General features: G+C 35.3%; 2 protein-coding genes across 2 annotated transcripts in view; both read right to left on the reverse strand.

The window, feature by feature from the left end:
* Nucleotides 1–365: 365 nt before the first annotated feature.
* On the reverse strand, nucleotides 366–3,990 carry HELRODRAFT_166000 (hypothetical protein; the record flags this gene model as incomplete). Its single annotated transcript, XM_009033043.1, has 5 exons — nucleotides 366–407; nucleotides 775–944; nucleotides 2,021–2,128; nucleotides 2,248–2,427; nucleotides 3,828–3,990. 5 exons carry the CDS (start codon nucleotides 3,988–3,990, stop codon nucleotides 366–368), a joined length of 663 nt encoding a protein of 220 aa, XP_009031291.1.
* Nucleotides 3,991–16,540: 12,550 nt separating this feature from the next.
* HELRODRAFT_166001 (hypothetical protein) overlaps nucleotides 16,541–18,782 on the reverse strand; it is a gene marked incomplete at both ends in the record, with an annotated part of 4,342 nt that continues 2,100 nt past the window's right edge. Inside the window, 2 exons of the mRNA XM_009033044.1 lie at nucleotides 16,541–17,148; nucleotides 18,048–18,325. Of these exons, the coding sequence (XP_009031292.1) occupies nucleotides 16,541–17,148; nucleotides 18,048–18,325 (886 nt within the window). The remainder of the gene's footprint in view (nucleotides 17,149–18,047; nucleotides 18,326–18,782) is intronic.

An 18,782-nucleotide genomic window follows, 5' to 3' on the forward strand; every position in this document is an offset into this window, starting at 1 on the left:
TAAATGTAGGGTAGGTAGTTGGAGACAAGTATCACATCATTTACCGCTAATGCCGGTCTGTCATGGCAAATTACTAACCAGAAGTAGTTTTACCACGTTTCGTTTGTTATCATTTCATCATGCTATCATTTTGATATAGTATCAAATCCTATCATCATTTCGTCGCATCATCGTCATCATTTTATTATACCATCATATCATCATATCACCAACCCAAAGTGGCGGATCATGAAAATGTTGAAGGGAGTTTTAAATTTTGAAATTTGACGGGTGGCCAAAAACTTTTCTACTTAAAAAGGTGTTCTCGTTTGTACAGATATAGTTTCACTAAATCTTTAATAAAATACAGCTAACAACGGGGGTAGTCATGGCTCTCCAACTTCCAACATAAATCCGCCCCTGCCATCCTAACATATTATCATATTCATCACTTTGCTATCGTTTCTTTAATGCTGGTCCTACATAGAATTCTACGCAATACCTACATAGAATTCTACGCAAAAAAACAAACACCAGCAATAAAAACTCAAAGAATAAAACACGTTGAATGTTTTAAAAACATCTTGCAGCACCTGCATCATTCTCTGACGTCAACTTCTAAAAATTTTATTATAATTTTTCATTGTCGTCACAGCACAATCACAAAACATACATTTTTGTTTTTGAATACGTTGAAAGGAGAAACAAGAAAGAATAAAAATGAGAGCAAAAATAAAAAGTGACAAAAATGGAAAAAAAAGTAAAAAGTTTTTTTTAGAAATAATAAAAAACTACCTTGAGTGTTTGTCCCTTGCTGACGACGAGGACCCAGGGACAGTAGATGGAGCCCACCTTGGTTGCCATAGAAACCTCACTCGAAAGCCAGCCCGATGTGGAGTCCTTCAAGTGAATTGTCGAGTGTCCAGCTTCTTGGCAGGTGTCCTCTGCGTTTGAGACGGTCTCAACTGTATCAGGATCAAAGTTAAACACGTGTTTACGTATTGTATTATAGATGACAATGTTACTACACAAACCTAAATGAAGTTGCCTGCTCAATGCAAACGGTTAAATATTTCGTTAACAGACGTTTTTTCGTGCGTGCAGGTTCTGAAGGACAACAAACACCCACGTGTTCGTTCATTTGATGCTGGTTCACAAACACTGCCTTCAAATGTTGTGTTGAGATTGATGGCACATAATAACAGCGCTCATAATATGCTTGCCTTTTTAAAATATACATTGTTTTTGAAAACTGTTTATTGTTCCTTTTTATGTAAGTAATGAATATACTTTGTTTGCTGGCTCTTCACTCATGAAGTGCACAATATAATTATTCTTCAATAAATAGTTAAATTTGGTATTAATTGTTTTAAAAATAATGCATCAGTTATTTCACATTCAAGACTGAATGCCTTGGATTTGTGGAAGGGTCATTTTGTGTTCGAAGATTATTGCTGGGTCTTCAGCGGTTTCTGACTTTCAGTAATCACAGCTTGCTTGGTCACTCCTTAGCTATTTTTTAAAATAATTCTGTACAATAAACTGAGTTTACTTATTAGATGGAGCTCGAAGTTAAAATTATTCTGTGCAATAAAGAGTTTATTTATTAGATGGAGCCCAAAATTGATTAACTTTTTAAAACAAAATGTTTTGTTAGCTTTATTTTCATTTCACGTCTCTAATAGGGCACTCGGAAAAATTAAACTGAAAGCCCTCGCATAAAGTTGTTGAATAATTTATTTGCATTTGAAGTTCATATCAAAAATGTTTTCAACCCAGCAAGTAGTGCTGCCATTTTTTGTTGTTAAACTATTTTTTATTGTGCAGCATTTAAAATTGTCGGCAAAAATTGTCTGATTGTTTCGCGTGGAACTTGTCACTAATTAAAATTAAAAATTGTTCAATATGTTCAATTTGAAACTCCGTCAGCATGAATTCGAAAGAAAAACTCCATTACATGATGTCGGAAAATTCATAAAATTTTAACTGGAAATTTATCAAAACGGTTAACTTGAGGAACGTTGAGAAAGTTAGAACCTACCAGTAAGACATTGGTAGTCGGCCTCGAGGTAGGTCAGCAAATCTTTGGCGCATGGTTGCTGGCGGTGCATCTTCGCGTTTGGAATCCTTACGAAGCAACTTCTCTTTCCTTTAAGCAGTGTTCAAACAGTTCAGTGAATAGTTTTTTGTTGAATTTTACTAAAATTTTGTTAAATGATTTAATATCAATGAATAGATGAATGAGAAGAATGAATGAATGAAAAAGACCTGAACACTTCCTGTCCATGTAATGGAGAACTTCCGTCCAGCAGCCGACAGAAGCATCGGACGCCATGATGCACTGACTGTTCGCCATTCGTCCGTACCTCGCTGACGTCATCAATATGACGTCATTTAATTTGGAACACGTGACGTTGAAATGTTTGAATGTGCAGTACTCACGTGGTTCTGATTGATTGGGAGGACGATGATTACGATGATGATGTGGTCTGAGGATCGCAAATGTGAAAGTGATGATGTGATGGTGATTATTACATGTGTCAGTAAAGTTTGTGTAACCGTTTGTGTTTAGAATATAAATACAATCAAGGACGAAAATGATTTCTTTAGTATAAACAAGCATGTATATTTACACAAATGTTATCAAGTTGTTATTTAAACAACAGAACATTCGTACGGTTGTAGAGACACATATCAACATCATATAGAACTGTACTGTACACACATCAACATCAATTACATCTGTACACGCATCAATATCACCTAAATGTACACATATCAACATCACACACAGCTGTACACATATCAACATCACACACAGCTGTACACATATCAACAGCACACACAGCTGTACATATATCAACAGCACACACATCTGCAATTATACCAACACTCATACAGTGAAACGTGCAGTGCTTCACAGTTTTCACATCAAATTAATCAAAGAACGATAAATATGAAACATGATAACATTCGGGCTGACACAATCAACACGAGTCCAAACATGTATACAGTGCACGATTTTATGCAACGAAATACAGAGGCGCTTGTTCACATATGCACAGACATTTACATAAACATACATGCTAAACACACGTTATGCTCCGATAACAAACCTACACACACCACACACACATACACACACACAACACACACACACAAACAAATACACCCGTATATACATACACACATATCCACACATGCATACGAACGCACGCATGCACACACACACACATGCACACGTACACACACACACATATATACACAGTGAAATGGCAAAGTTGCCAAACGGTTTAAGTGGGCATTTAAAGCCCAATTAAGTTCCCATCTGTATGTTGTTAAAAGTGAATTTCAACGAAACATTTTTTGAATTTTGATCAGTTTGAATTAATTTTTGTGTCCTGCTGTGCTCTTTCTTGTTTTCTATCTTCTCATAAAAAAATTCAAACATCAGTAAATAGTTGTGCACAGTTGTACCTGTTGTTGTTGTTTGACGTTGTTTGTTGTTGTTGGTGGCATTTTCCTATCTGCTGAAGTTGATTTTGTAAGATTCACAACATTCGCTGGCGTTGATGTGTGTTTCCACATTCCACATTGCAAACAGAAGGGCATATGTTAAAATATTCATACGTGCTTTCTAAACAGCAGCATTAATGATGGCTATGGTATAAGTTTTTCAGGCAATGTCTGAAAGAATGTTAAAGAATGGGAAAACGGATTGAAAAGCCATTCTTAACAAAAAATAAAAATAAAAAAAACATCAACGGAGATAGAAAGTTAGGGGAATTGAGATAGCAAGCATTGACCAAAACATAAGCGTATGAGTAAAGTCAACTCAGATAAAGAACCTTTTAATCGCCGTTGATCGCAGGCAGGGAGCATTAAGGGACCAGTTGTCTCGGGATTAGAACAACATCTGTCTAAAGTCAATGCACATCGAAAAAACAGATGCCCGTATTGTAAGATGGTTGTTGTGGAAGTTTTTGCCGGAGTAATCATGATTATGATCATCGTGCAGCCTAAGCCACGTTATCACCACAATTGTTATTGAACGTGACCCTCACTGCCATGATCGCTGATTATTACAATTGCAAACATGTGATAAGAACATTTTATTTAATTATCTAGAGTGGGCTTTTGCAAAGCTTTTGTCATTTAATAGTTTCTCAAATCAATGAAAGTCCTTGATACAAAAAGTTTGATGAAACTAACATTATTCTTTCCCAGCCAATCACGTCTCTTTCTGCAGTGGCGGACCTAGAAGGGAGTACTGACCCTTCCCTTATGAGCAGTTTTTTTTTATTAAAATCAGAAAAAAGACCGTTTTATGTGTAAAATCGACAAAATTGAACGTGAGAAGCAAAAAAGGTCGCCAACAAGGCTGTCACAAATCTTGGTCTCCCGTGAAAATTTAAACGTTTTCAAATTTTGCCTCCCCCCCCATCAAAGTTGTCTAGACCCACCACTGTTTCTGAGCCATTTATATACACAATCAAATATTTAACTATTATACAGATTATTTATTTTAATATTTTTTATATTTCTGAACGCAAACAAATATGCAAATGAAGAACAAATAGTATCAGGTCTAGACGTATGATGTAGAGGAATGAGATTAATGACGAAATTTATTGAAGACCACGTGTGCATGTTGTCTCAGTTTTGTTTGAACGAACGCTTTCATGGCGCGCAAGGGCTGATCATTCCAATTGAAATAACAACAAATCCACATTCTTCGATTGCGTACACTCCCAACTGCATGGAATCTTCAACACGATCTATCAAACACTACGACGGGTTTTATTTTTTTTTTCAAAATAAACTTTACATAATTTTTGAAGCAAAATTATTTTCAATAGGATATTTTTTAGTTCATTTCAATCGTGTTGTTGAAAATCTAGAATCAAAATGATTGAGAATTTGCATGTGAAACGGATTTGCACAGATGCGTGTGTCTATGTATTTTTTCAGAGTTGGTTCGGTGAAATATATTAGTGAATGAAGTATGTTGAAGATGTTTATGGATGTTGTGCGCAGGTCTGCTTTCATCGAAGCATCTCAAAGTTGAATTTATGGTCATTATATTTTTATTCCGCTTAACTCCGGTTCCGCCATAATTCTTGTTTTCATGCAAGATTCACTGCTTTTCAATGGAATACCTCCGAGAAGAAACAATGCGACTTTCTTTTTATTGTTCGCTTGTTTATTGCACTGTCACGTTCTTCTGCACGTAATCTGATTATATTCCTTCAATTAATAACAATTTCATTCTTCTGAAGAGTCAACCGCCAACGCAGCTGTCGCTATTGCTAACTAAATATCAAATTCAACAGCCCCCAAACATTTTTTTACTGAAAATATTTTTGCTGCTGCTGCTGCTGCAAAACTTAGAAAAAAATTGAAGATAGGAAAATAAAAATAAGGAAATAATGCTATTGAGGGAACGATCGGCAGACGACGATGCTGGAAAATGCGCAATTGAATTGAATGTCGGGCGTTTAATGCAATTACAATCTCATCTGCACAGACACACAAAAGGATTTTCAGCCGCAACTTTTAATTGTAACAACATTTTATTCCTCTTCTTACAAAACATTTGCTCTTCGGAATCTATGCTTAAATCTACGTATTCCAATTTATTTTTATTTATGAAAAACATTTTCATTGATATTTCAATTATTTCTAAATTTAAATTTTGTGAAAATTGTCTTATTGTTACGATTATTGATTAAAACATCATTTTGGTTAGAGAGTTTTAAAAAAGTTTTGTTTAGGGTTTTATTTGTGTTTCTGTACAGGAGCTTGCAATTGAAAATTTTTTTTGGTTGTTTGTTCCAATTGAAAAAGTAATTCAAAACTCGTCATTTTAGGAAATAAAAAAATATAAAACAGAAGAGAAATTGTTCGTCGTTTGGTGCATGTCAGTGTTGCTTCATTCAGTCAAATTGAGAACAAATTTTCATAATTGGAAATTTTAAAATTGCGGCCCAGATGTATATTTTCCGATCAGTTATTATTTCTTAATGGTCTTGTTGAAAAATTTTTATTTCCAGATGTGCACTTCAAACTTTCCTCAAACAAATTGCAATTGCCTCGACTGTCAGCTTTTTAATAAATTCATTGGAGACGTTTTTTTAACATTTTTCGTTAATGAACAACACTCAACCGCTTTGATTTCACTATCACTATATATATTTTTTTGATTCTTTTCGCCCATTTTTGGCCATTATCAAATTTATCACTAGCTAACATCAATCAGCGTTGTAACAATACTCAAACATTGTACCGCTAACATCAATACAATTTTAATAAATGTTGCCAATCCAAAACCGACACCAAAGTTGAAGGTTTTGTCGGCAATACCAATACTTACCTTTCATTCATTACAAATGGTGGTACTCGAAGCCGGGACTAGTCTTGCATCCATACTGATGATATTAACAGTTAATTACATTAAAAGACAGCGTTAAGATTGTTGGAAGCATCAAATTCAATGTGGCGCACTATCTATTTGGCATAAATTAACTGAATGTGAAAAATACGATCAGATCAGAAAGAAACTCGGGGTTCCATTAAATGTAGAATTGCTCTTCCAGAATAAAAGTCAGGAAGTCTTGATATTATTTGTGGGGGAGATAGATTTGATCAACAGAATTTGAAGTTTTCAAGATGTCACAGCAAAATAATCAGTTTCTAATGATACAAGGGCGTTAAAATAGCCGCATCGTGCTGAAACGCCGTTAAGCTGCAATAAAAAAATTCAATGTAATTTGAAATATATATTTATATCCGGGTTCAAATTTTGAAGTCTGGAATTTGCACGGCAACAAAGAAGCAAAAGCCTCCATTTTTTTTTAAATTGAAAAAACAACTTTTTTTTAAATAAAAGTTAAATTCTACCTTTTAAATAAATTGACTAATTCTTAAATTTTGAAAAAATTAATGTAGGTTAAAAAGTTAAATATTTTTTAATAAACAATATTTCAAGATACAAAAAACAGAGTGAAAAAAAACATGTTTTTAAAAACGAATGTACAAAAGACAGCAAAATCTGATTGTAAGTCCCGAGTGTACCACTTGAAAAACGCGCTTACTTTTAAAAATTAAAACCATTTCGATAACATTTTTACCCTACTGAGGTTCAAAAATAATAGTATTGAGTATTGATTTTGATCTATCTGAAATGCATCGACGACATCCAGTTCGATTCTCGGCCTCAAATGCGTCGCCGATACTGAAGCCACTACTACAAATCAATATTGCCGATAGCGATTCTTCATTATTAACAGCCCCGGTTTACATGATTGTCTAATTTTGGCTTAAATGAAGAATTTATTTTTTGGACCACATCAAAACTGATGGCGTTGTTATTTATTTAACGGAACAGTTAAACACTTAACTCTGAAGTATCCAGCTCTATTTTCAATCGTAAAAATAAAAACAGTATCAAATGTTTGACGCAGCAGTAAACATGTTGTTTCCATTGGAGCTGTCAAGAATCGAGGGAATCACCAAAGATGTTTCAAACCGTTGGAACATTCGCAACAGCACCAAATGAGCACCATCTTTAAAAATGTGTTGTTGCGAACTGAAACGTTAAAGCGACAGCGTGCGCTAACGTGCGACTTGTCGCTACATGCGGGAAGAGAATAACAAATGCTGCTGCTACTGCAACTGCTGGCAACATCTCCCGCCATAAAAACATCAAAATAAGCCCATTAAAGAGCAAATAAAATGTCACTTAGTGCCCGGAATGATAATGCAGAATAATGACGATGGTGATGATGAGGATGATGGTGATGATGAGGATGATGATGATAGATGAAGATGATGATGCTGCTGATACTGATGATTATGGTGATGATGAAGGTGAGAGATATTTTAATTGCAATAATAATTGATAATTGCACGATAACTTATGTAATAACGAGATAACAATAATAAGATAGATGATATTATTATTATTATTCTTATTATTGATGTGTTTGCAAGCGCCCTTTAAAAGATCTCAGAGGCGCTAACGATTATTGCAGTACAGTCGGTAGCACTTTACTAAGGCAATGCAATGAATGGGGGAAAAGACATTAGCTCGCGTAAGCTTGGAGAAAAAAGTGGTGTTTCAAACTTTTACAGAATTGAATAACAGACAACGCAAAATTACAAAAGTTTTTAAGCAAACCATTCCAGACAGCAGGACCAATTACAGCAAAATTCTTTCGACCAAAAGCCAAGTTTGTGTCATGTACAAACGGTTAACCTGAATTGTCAGAGCGCAATATTTGACACAGCAGTGGCATTGTTCTAGGAGTGACTCTGTCAGTTAAATATTTAGAGGCAACTCCCTTAATACATTTAAAAACCTTTAAACATATCTTAAAAATGACTTTTTGATAAACCGAAAGCCAGTGAAGAGCAAAAAGAATTGGCTTAACGTGGTCGTATTTAAGACCGCCTGAAATCAACCTTGCAGCCCAAGTTTAAACCGACTGCAGTCTAGACATATTTACACCACACAGGCCGTAATATAGACTATTCTATTTTTGAGTAGTTAAAAGAATAAACAAGACATTGAAGAGTATGCTTGCTTGAAGATAGTTTAATGAGCCTAAGCCTATGCAACTGTCCAGGTCATTCTTTCGAAACTGCCCTCGAATGAACGTTAAAAAACATGTTATTATCAAAAACAAATCCCAGATTGCGCGCAGATGTGCAAAATTCAATGTCAGAATCACCAAGTCTGATAGACCAGATGTTCATTTTTCCAAATGCTGCCTGGTGCCAACCGGTAAAACTGAGTTTTGGATTGATTCAATTTAAGTCTATTTGCCATCATCTACTTATGATAATGATGACAACGATGATGATGATGGTGATGATAATGATAACGACGAACATGATAGCAATCAAAACTATAACGACAGTAGTAACTACAGTCATGATGATGCATTGCACACATTTTGCAAACGATTTGACTTCTCGTTGCTTTCAGACTGGTAACAACAAAAATGGAACAAGCATCTTCAACTATTGTGCTATCCAACCGTTCAACCAAGTCACATTTAACGACTACAACAACAGCAACAACAACAACTATAACAACAACAACTATAACAACAACAGCAGCAGCAAAAACAACAGTAACAACAACATCAACAACAACAACGACATGAAGTCATGAAACAGCAAGTGCATCAGAAGCATGCGTTCATCATCCGACAATCTCCAAACAGGACAGCCTTCTTTATGGCATTAATTTATTTTTTTTTGTTTCATTTGCTTATTTTTTGTTTTTCATTTTACAAAATATTTTCAAGCGGACAACACTGACAACGAAAAAATCAAAGAAGGAACAACATCATCAACTCACAAACCGTTAGCAAGGATGGCAAACATTTTTTTTAAAGAGTGAATAGCGTTACGTGAGGAACCCTTCAGTTGTTGCAACAACACTCGATGTCATAAATACAAAAGAGCGTTTGTTCATTAACATTTTTAACTTCTATACAATTTTCCAGTCTTTTCTTACCTTATAGAATCAAAACACTTACACACATATATGAACACACATTTTCACACACACATGCACACACAAACACACACACAACACAACACACACAAACTTACATCTAACTTACACTCCCATCACCATCAGCGCCATCAAATGCAAACATGAGCCCTCTTTAATGTGCATTTGCATGAAACAAATCAGTCCAATTTGTAAAACAATTGAATGGTTAATATAATATTTAAAAGATGGTTGATCCTACAATCAACACAATAAATGAGTGAACGAGAAAAATAGTCAAAACATGAACATAGCCGGGGAAGGAAACAAAGGACGCAAGGAAGGCACCATCAAAGATCGATCATAAACAATTCCATGCAACAAGTTCCACTCACCTCACCTCACCACCGCTCGATGCATCCATGCATTTTTCGCCTAATTTTATTTATGTTCAATAACCATTTCTTACATTTGTCTGTAAATCTTCTGAAATAAATTTCTTTTCGTCATGTTAAACTCTTGCTGAGGTGTGTTGTGGTGTGATGTGGTGTGATGTGATGTGGTGTGCTGTGTTGTGGTGTGCTGTGGTGTGTTGTGGTTTGGTGTGTTATGATGTGCTAAGCAAGTAACTTTGTAATTATCTGAACGAATGTATATATCGAGAACGTCAAGCTGGTTGTTTGTATGGGAGACTTGAATCTGCTGATGCGTTGGTTGGAGTCGAATGCAGAGATGGTCGCCCGCCACACGCACCGTGTGGCTTCACACGTACACGCGTGGCGCTGCATTAATGATTAAATGAAATTAGACACACACATGCATGCTGGAGATGCATAACGATGAAAACACATCGCCGTCCATTCGAGTCAATATGAACAAAAAGCAGAGTAACATTTTAACGTGCATCTTCTAACAAATCAGCACAGTGCAACTACACATGTGAACAACTCAAAACAAACAACAACACCACCACCAATAACAGCAACACATCATCAGCAGTTGCTGCATTGAAAACTACGGCGGTGGAAAATAACACAAACACCTAAATACAATACACATAAATAATAACAACAACACAAACATATATATCAGCAAAACTGTTGAAATGATGTCATATCTTTACAATATAAACATAACAACAACAAATTTTTGTCAGCAATCGTAACAAGAAGAAAAAGAAGAAGAACAACAACAACAACAATAACAACAACAACAAAACAACAATAACAATCGCAACAACAAAAATAAAAGCCACAACAACACTCACACCAGTCAGCAATAGAAACTTTACACACCCAACAACAACAACTTGAACTCCATCAATTTTAGATATCAACAACTACAACGACATAAATCACATTATCCACTATATTAATAACCATAAATCTCTAACAGCACGAGCAACAACAACACAAACAACACAAAAAACAACAAACAGTTTACTAATATACGAACATACACTACTTCATACTTTTTCAAAATTGTTATCAACAACAAAAACAACAACTACTACTACTACTACAGCAACAACAACAACTGCAACAACAACAACAAAAAAACCATAAAAACAACCATGAAAACAACATATTAAACAGCATAACCAGCAACAGCAACTACATCCCAAAAACAAAAACAAAATCGTACATTTCCAACAGCACACATGAACACAACAACTGCCAAAAAATCAAATAAACAAACAAACAAAGCAAAACACATTCCTTGCAACATTCACAGCAACACACGCTGAACAACAGCAAAAAAAACACAAACAGACTACAAAATTTACTTCCAACAAACTATATAACACGTACATATATAACACAATGAAAACACACACACACACAAACACACATATACACACTACACACACACACACACATACACACACACAAACACACTCACACACACATACACACTACATACATACACATACACACTACATACATACACATACATACACACATTACATTACACACACCATACACGCATACACAATCTCAACAAACGCTTTCACAATACGGTGAAAAAACAAATTCTTACATTTTGAAAAGCAGCATAAATTCTTATTTCAGATATCATGCTGTTGTTTTTGTATCAAAAGTAGATTTGCCTTACGAGTGCAACGACAACGACAACAACACCACCAACAACAACATCAACAAAAACAACAAAAACAGCAACAACAACAAAATCAACAACACCACCACCACCAACACCAACAACAACAATAACAACAAAATAAAATATAAAAAGTTGATTTAAGTATCCACCACAAAACGAGACTCTACTACAATATTTCCACTACGAACAAAACAACCTCAGGGTTTTGCAACCAAAATTCCATTTCATCCTTGCTACGAAATCTTAACATATAACAACACCGACAACAATTCAAACCGACAAACAAACAACTTTTGCCACATCATTTTTTATTATTACTGACCAAAGCCAGCAACGATAAAAACAACAATTTTAACAAAACATCAGAAAGAAATTCGAATATGAATGATGGAAAAGTGGAATGAGATGTGGAACATGGAAACGGTTGGATGGATGATGGGAAGTGGGTAGAAAAAAACCACGCCTCGCCACGCCAAACCACATCACGCTACACCACACCACACCACATCACACCACGCCACAGAACGTACAACGGCAATATAACGCGATAGATGCCTCTCAATAAAAGCTTCTGCTCCCACAAGACGTCACGTTATAAAACTTCAGGAATGATGTTTTCAGCAATATCTATTATTAATGCTTTCTGGGATTATTTTCCAAGTTTGTGAAATAGAGAAATAAATATATTTTTCTTTCACTATTGGAGTTCTTTCATGAACTTTTTAGAAACGGAATTTTTTTACTTAATTATCATTCGGTAGAAGTTGAATTTTAATGTCTGGTTTATTTTTATCTTAATGTTTTAATGCCCATTCATCAGATTGTTGAGCCAAAATTTATAAAAATAATTTTGTCGATACATAATTTTTATAAATAAACCAAAAACAAAATTAATGCAAGAAGCCTTCATGCAATTTTGTTGTTGTTGTTGTTAAATTAAATGAATGATGTAACGAAGCTGAACAAAAGCTGGAGGAATTTTTAAATTATAAACTTTTTGATAAATTTTCATTAAAAAGATTAAAGAACTTAAGCTTAAGTCTGCGTCGGGGGATTTTTTAAACCAGAGAAGACGACAATCTGCGTGTAGAATTGGAGTAACAACCTGCTTTATAACGCTGGTGTAACAGCCAACCATGTAACATTAAAGTAACAATCAGTCATATAACATTGATGCAACAGTCAGTCATGTAACGTTGATGTAACGATCAACTATGTAGTTTTGAAGTATCAACCAACCGTGTTACATCAAAGCAAAAATCAACCATGTAACATTAAATTAAAGACCAAAGAACGTTAAAGTTCTAACCAACCAACCAACCATCCAACCAACCGACCGACCATCCAACCATAGTTTATCAATTTTTAATTATTATTGTTGTAATTATTTAAGAATTATTAATTTTTATCTTCAGGATTCATTGAAAGTGTCTTCTGCATCATATGTTCCGTACAAATTGGCAAACACTGCCTATCATCACTTAAAATTATATTCATCCAAGAGACGTTGGAGATAATAAATGATGTTTCACTCTTCTTTTATTGAGTCGGCTGCGTTTAATAACGGAATAACGATCAAGAAATGTCCTAACATAATCATAAAGAAGCGAGGATTAAAAGTGAACGCAAGTGTTGCGCCGTGGACACAACAGTTACATGCTTTTTACTGTTATTTGTTTAAATGTTGTAAAACTTCATTCAGCCTGTGACCGTGCAATGAGGTTTTCACATCCGCTCCTCCTCCTCCTTCTCCTCCTCCTTCTTCTTCTTTTTCTTCGCATGGCTTTCAAAAAATTTTATCATTCATTTCATGCAATTTTTTTATTTTTTGCTTCTGTGAACGATAGCTTATGAGCTCAGTCCCAATACATTGATGAAGGTTCCATCCACATAGACAGATGAAAGATGGATTGGAACATTATGAACAGACATCAGAACGATTTGAGTGGTTAGTAAAAATTTGAATGAGATGAAAGCGAAACAGGACCACAAAAAAATTGGATGTGGCACCAAATGGACGATGGTGCACGTGGCAAAATGAAGATACAACAAACACATAACTGTAGCAGGAAACAATGAATTTGTAACGATAACAACATTATTATAATATTTAGTTATATAAGCCTTAATCAAAAAATTTTTGACACATACATACACGTTCACACAGAGACACGCACTCACACAGATTTATAATTAATGTACACACACACACACACACACACACACACACACACACACACACACACACACACACACACACACACACACACACATATATATATAAAGTGATAATGATGATTATTATTATGAAGAATAGGAAACAAAACATTGCTCGCGCTGAAAATTGTAGTTGCACAACAAGCAGAAAAAAGCCTCGCCAACAATAAAATAACGTTTAAAAGGTAATACAAACATCAACAATCATGTTACGCGAACGTACGCAAAACAAGGCAAAAAATACATCCGAGCATCTGAAGAATGTCAAACAATTTTCAAATTATGTATTCAAATGAATTTAAGTTTTTACAAAACATCATTTGAAATTATAAACTCATGCAAACGACTAAATAGTACAAATTGTGATGTAATCTAATATATGGATGGATCATTGAGATTTTATTTAAGTAGCAATAAATGCCGAAACGCAGTACCTTTTAAACTTTTTCTCTGATGGCTCCAAATACGTTTTAGAGATGTTTAAATTTATACAGCGAACGAAAATCACAACAACGGCAACATCAGAGCAACGATGTGGTCGAGTTTTAAGCGATAAAGATAGCATTTGAAAAACGCGGTGTACAGAGCGTAGGCAAACTTGATGTATTGGGCAAATATTAGAGAGCCGTTATAAACAACGCGCAGATAACGCACGCAATAACAACAACAACAAACATACAAATAACAAACATACAAACAGCAAACATACAAACAGCAAACATACAAAAATACAAACAGCAGCAGCAGCAGCTTGCTAATATGCAAATAACTTATTAATAGTGATCATAAATATTGCGCAATCTACATGCGAAACGACAAATGTAAACCGTTAAATCTTTCAAAAACAACAACCAGAAGTAAAAAAAAATAGCAAAGATGAAATATAAAAGCAATTTCGCCAACTTTATTTTACAATCTCTGATCATATTTATAAGAGTGAAGATTTCTAATTTTAAAAAAAAGATGAATATGTGACTGGACAGATTAATGAATAAATTGTCAAGTACTTGGATGGAAAGATGAATGGATGGAAAGATGGATATGCGGAGTGATTAACGTGGATGAATGTGTAGATAGATGGATGGATAAAAAAATGTGTAAATGGATATGTAAACGATTGGACGTTAGACTGGTTGAACAGATAGAATGAAAAGATAGATGGATGGATAAATTTGTCTTATTATGTTGGTCTGGAAAATTACAAATAAATGGACACTTAAACAAGATACCAAAACTGAGGTAGTGGTTATCAAATGCATGTAGATGAATAAATAGATACCAATCCATGAATAACTTAATGTGCAAATGAGAAAACGTCCTCGTTTAATTGTGAGTAACTCGATTCATTGACGAATGAATAAACTAACACACCAATCGTCAAATGCATACAACATATGTGTAGATGGATGATCGCATGTTATGTGAGCTATCTAAGGTTGGCACGTGTAAGCGGGTCAACTCTTTGCATCTTATGTACGGATTGATATACTATTGTATAGTTCCCAGCAAATGTATTTATGTGTGGGTAGGTAGATGGATGGAGAGTTTTGTGGATAGATGAAGTGATGAATGGATGGAAAGCTGAATAAATTGATAAAAAATTAGATATATTGGTAAATGGAGGGATAAGAAAATGGATAGAAAGATGAATGGATTGATAGATGAATGAAAAAATGGATAAATAAGTAAGTAGATGTATGTATGTATGTATGTATGTATGTATGTATGTATGTATGTATGTATGTATGTATTATTATTATTATTATTGTTATTATTATTAGATTATTTATATATAAAGCGCCCTTTATTGTTCTCAAAGGAGCTAACAATGTAAAAGTTGATTAAATGCGCTAATGCAAAAGTTGATTAAATGTTTCACTTCATTCAAATCATATCATGAAAAGTTTGTCTGGAAAGATGGTTCTTTAGCTTTCTTCGAAATTCAGTAATTGACAACCCACGATTTCGCAAGTCAACCGGCAAACTGTTCCAAATCTTCGGTCCCATAACAGCGAAATCTCTGCAACCAACAGCAAGCTGAGTTTGTCGAATTGTTAACAAATCTAAATCGTTTGACCCTAACTTCTGACACTGTAACGGTGCATTTCTTGGAACAATTCGATCCATTAAATATTTCGGCGCTAATCCATTAATGCTTTTATACACCAGTAGGGCAATTTTGAAGACAATTCTTTGTTGAACGGGCAACCAATGAAGATTGAAGAGAATAGGAGTAACATGATCAAAATATGAATCACCAGTTAACAACTTGGCAGCCCGATTTTGAATTAATTGTAACTGTGCAACATACTTTTTGGGTAAACCGTAGAATAAACTGTTGCAATAATCGATCAAAAAACAAAGATGTGACCAATTTTGAACCTGGTCTGTAAATACCAAAAACAAAAACTTTGCGACGCTCAAAAGAAAATTCAACTATAATAGCCTCGAAGGTCTGAAAAACCGGAACTTCAATTTTCCTGGCCTTGAACATCTCCTTGAAAAAAACAATAAGACCACCATGGTAAGGATCATGAGGCCTCAACACTTGCAAGAAACTAAAACCTGGCGGCATGGCCAACTGAATAGAAGGATCTTCAGGAGAACCATGCCACGTTTCACACAAAAGGAAAATGTCCAATCCACCAGATAACAATTGATAAACAACATTAAACTTTGCTATAACAGACCTTATATTAAGAAGACCAAAATTTAATACTAGATGATTGCAGTTTTTTTAAGCTTTACTATTTTCCAGCGTCCCACTTGGCCCCTCACTCTGTATAAAAAATGGCCATCATTAGCTTCTTTAGTTTTAGCTTCGACAATCAATTCTCGCAGCTCAACGCGATGATCATGTGTTAGATCATGACTGATTTTGATTTTGTTGAATTCACCCTCGAGAGACTTAATTTTCGAAATACTACGCATGACTCTGTTTTTGATGACAAAACTGGCGAATTTAACAATAACTGGACGTGGAGTTTTTGAATCATCAATTTTCCTCCCTTGTCTGGTGACTCTTAAAATATCATCATCCTTGATAGAGTTATCAGTGAGAGAGCGCAAAATAGCAGAAACTGAATCATTGTCCTTTCTATTAGATTCAATTAAGTTGAAAATAATGACGTTGTTTTCTCTCTCTTTGATAGTATTCAGCACTTCGAGGGTACGCTGCACAACCTTGACGTCATTTTTAACCGCATCGATACCCTGTTTGACTATATCAGTCCAAGATTCATTCATCTGCTGCTTGAAATTGTCAAATGATTTATCGAGCGTATTGTCGACGCTGTTGATCTGGTTCAACCTATCACCATTTGCTACTACCAAAGGCAACCATCGCAAATGTATCTGAGATTTCTACAGTTGTTCATGGCAAGCAGAATGTCTTTAGGTACACTTTCTGCAGGCCGAACATAATCACAAAAACAGCATGTAACGCTATTAACACCATTTTTGATGCCTTTAGTAGTCGAACGTGTATCTTTAGACATAATGCTTCACAGGCAAACAGTGAAAATAATAAACCAATCTATTTATGATCTTTTGCAGCAAAACAAAATATCCAGACACAACAACACAGTTGTCAAGGTAACTTTTTTAAAAAACGAAAATCAAAAATTATAACAATGTATAAATTACTTATTCCACAAATTAAATTCAACAAAACAAACATTATTTTAATTCTTTAAATTAAATGAAGCGAATATATACAATTATTAACTAAAAAACGTAATTAATCCTAAGAATTTCTACCACGTTTTAAGCGCCAAAATCAACGTGCAACGCCAAAGCATGTATATATATATATATATATATATATATATATATATATATATATATGTATGTATGTATGTATGTATGTATGTTAAAACCAAAACATGATGAGTGACACTGAACCGTCAAACATCAAGTAACAAATGGATTAACACTTTGATTTGTCGTTAATTGCATATGTATGTATGTATGTATGTATGTATGTATGTATGTATGTATGTATGTATGTATGTATGTATGTATGTATGTATGTATGTTAAAACCAAAACATGATGAGTGACACTGAACCGTCAAACATCAAGTAACAAATGGATTAACACTTTGATTTGTCGTTAATTGCACATGTCGGCATTCAGTTGGATATTTTCAAGCACACAGACACGCAGGAACCGCTGCAACAAGCACGAAATGTGGTTGGTTGCAAAAAACAGTTCCCTGCTGTCACCTGATCTGACACTGATTCTTTTGCCTATTTCCTTAAGAAATTTAAGGGTGTTGGGGTCCATCGGGCCGAGAACCTCGATGCATATTGGCAAGAATTCCATCGAGGGGAGGGCAGTCCCATATTTTTTCATTTTCTCGTCCGCTGCCCTGGCCGCGGCCAAACCGCATTCTTTACTTGTCAGGTTTACGTAACGTTCGGCGAGGGTGCCAGGGACCGTAACATCCCACGCCAAACATCTGCCGGCTCTCCAAGGTATTAGCGTGCATCCGTCCGGTCGCCTACCATCATGCGCAGAAATGCCGGATGGTTCCTTGAGAACCGGGATTGAAGCCTTGGAGAAGAGCCGACAAATGTAATCGTTTAGCGCTGAGTGACGTAGTTGACGGCCCCCACCCAGGCGACAAACCAAACCGTGGTGCCCAAACTCGTCCGCCTCAGCGCCACATCGGCACGTGTATTTATTTTGAATGACCAGGCCAAGTCTGAAGCCAATGGCAAATCTTACAGACTCGTCGTCAAGCCTGGTGCCCACAGAGGTGTTAGGCCACGATCTCAACCACCCACAGCTGGCAACGCTGGACATGGCCAACAAACGAGCGGTGGAAAAGTCGTCGCCGCATGAAGACAACAAATTTTGAAAGATTTTTTTATATTCTTCGTTCAAAATTTGGACGTGCGTACGGTCCCCCGGGGCGGACGCTGGGGGAAGAATATCGCGGCAACGAAAAAACCGGT

The sequence above is a fragment of the Helobdella robusta genome, assembly GCF_000326865.2.
Source record: "Helobdella robusta unplaced genomic scaffold HELROscaffold_9, whole genome shotgun sequence".
Classification (NCBI taxonomy): Eukaryota; Metazoa; Annelida; class Clitellata; order Rhynchobdellida; family Glossiphoniidae; genus Helobdella; species Helobdella robusta.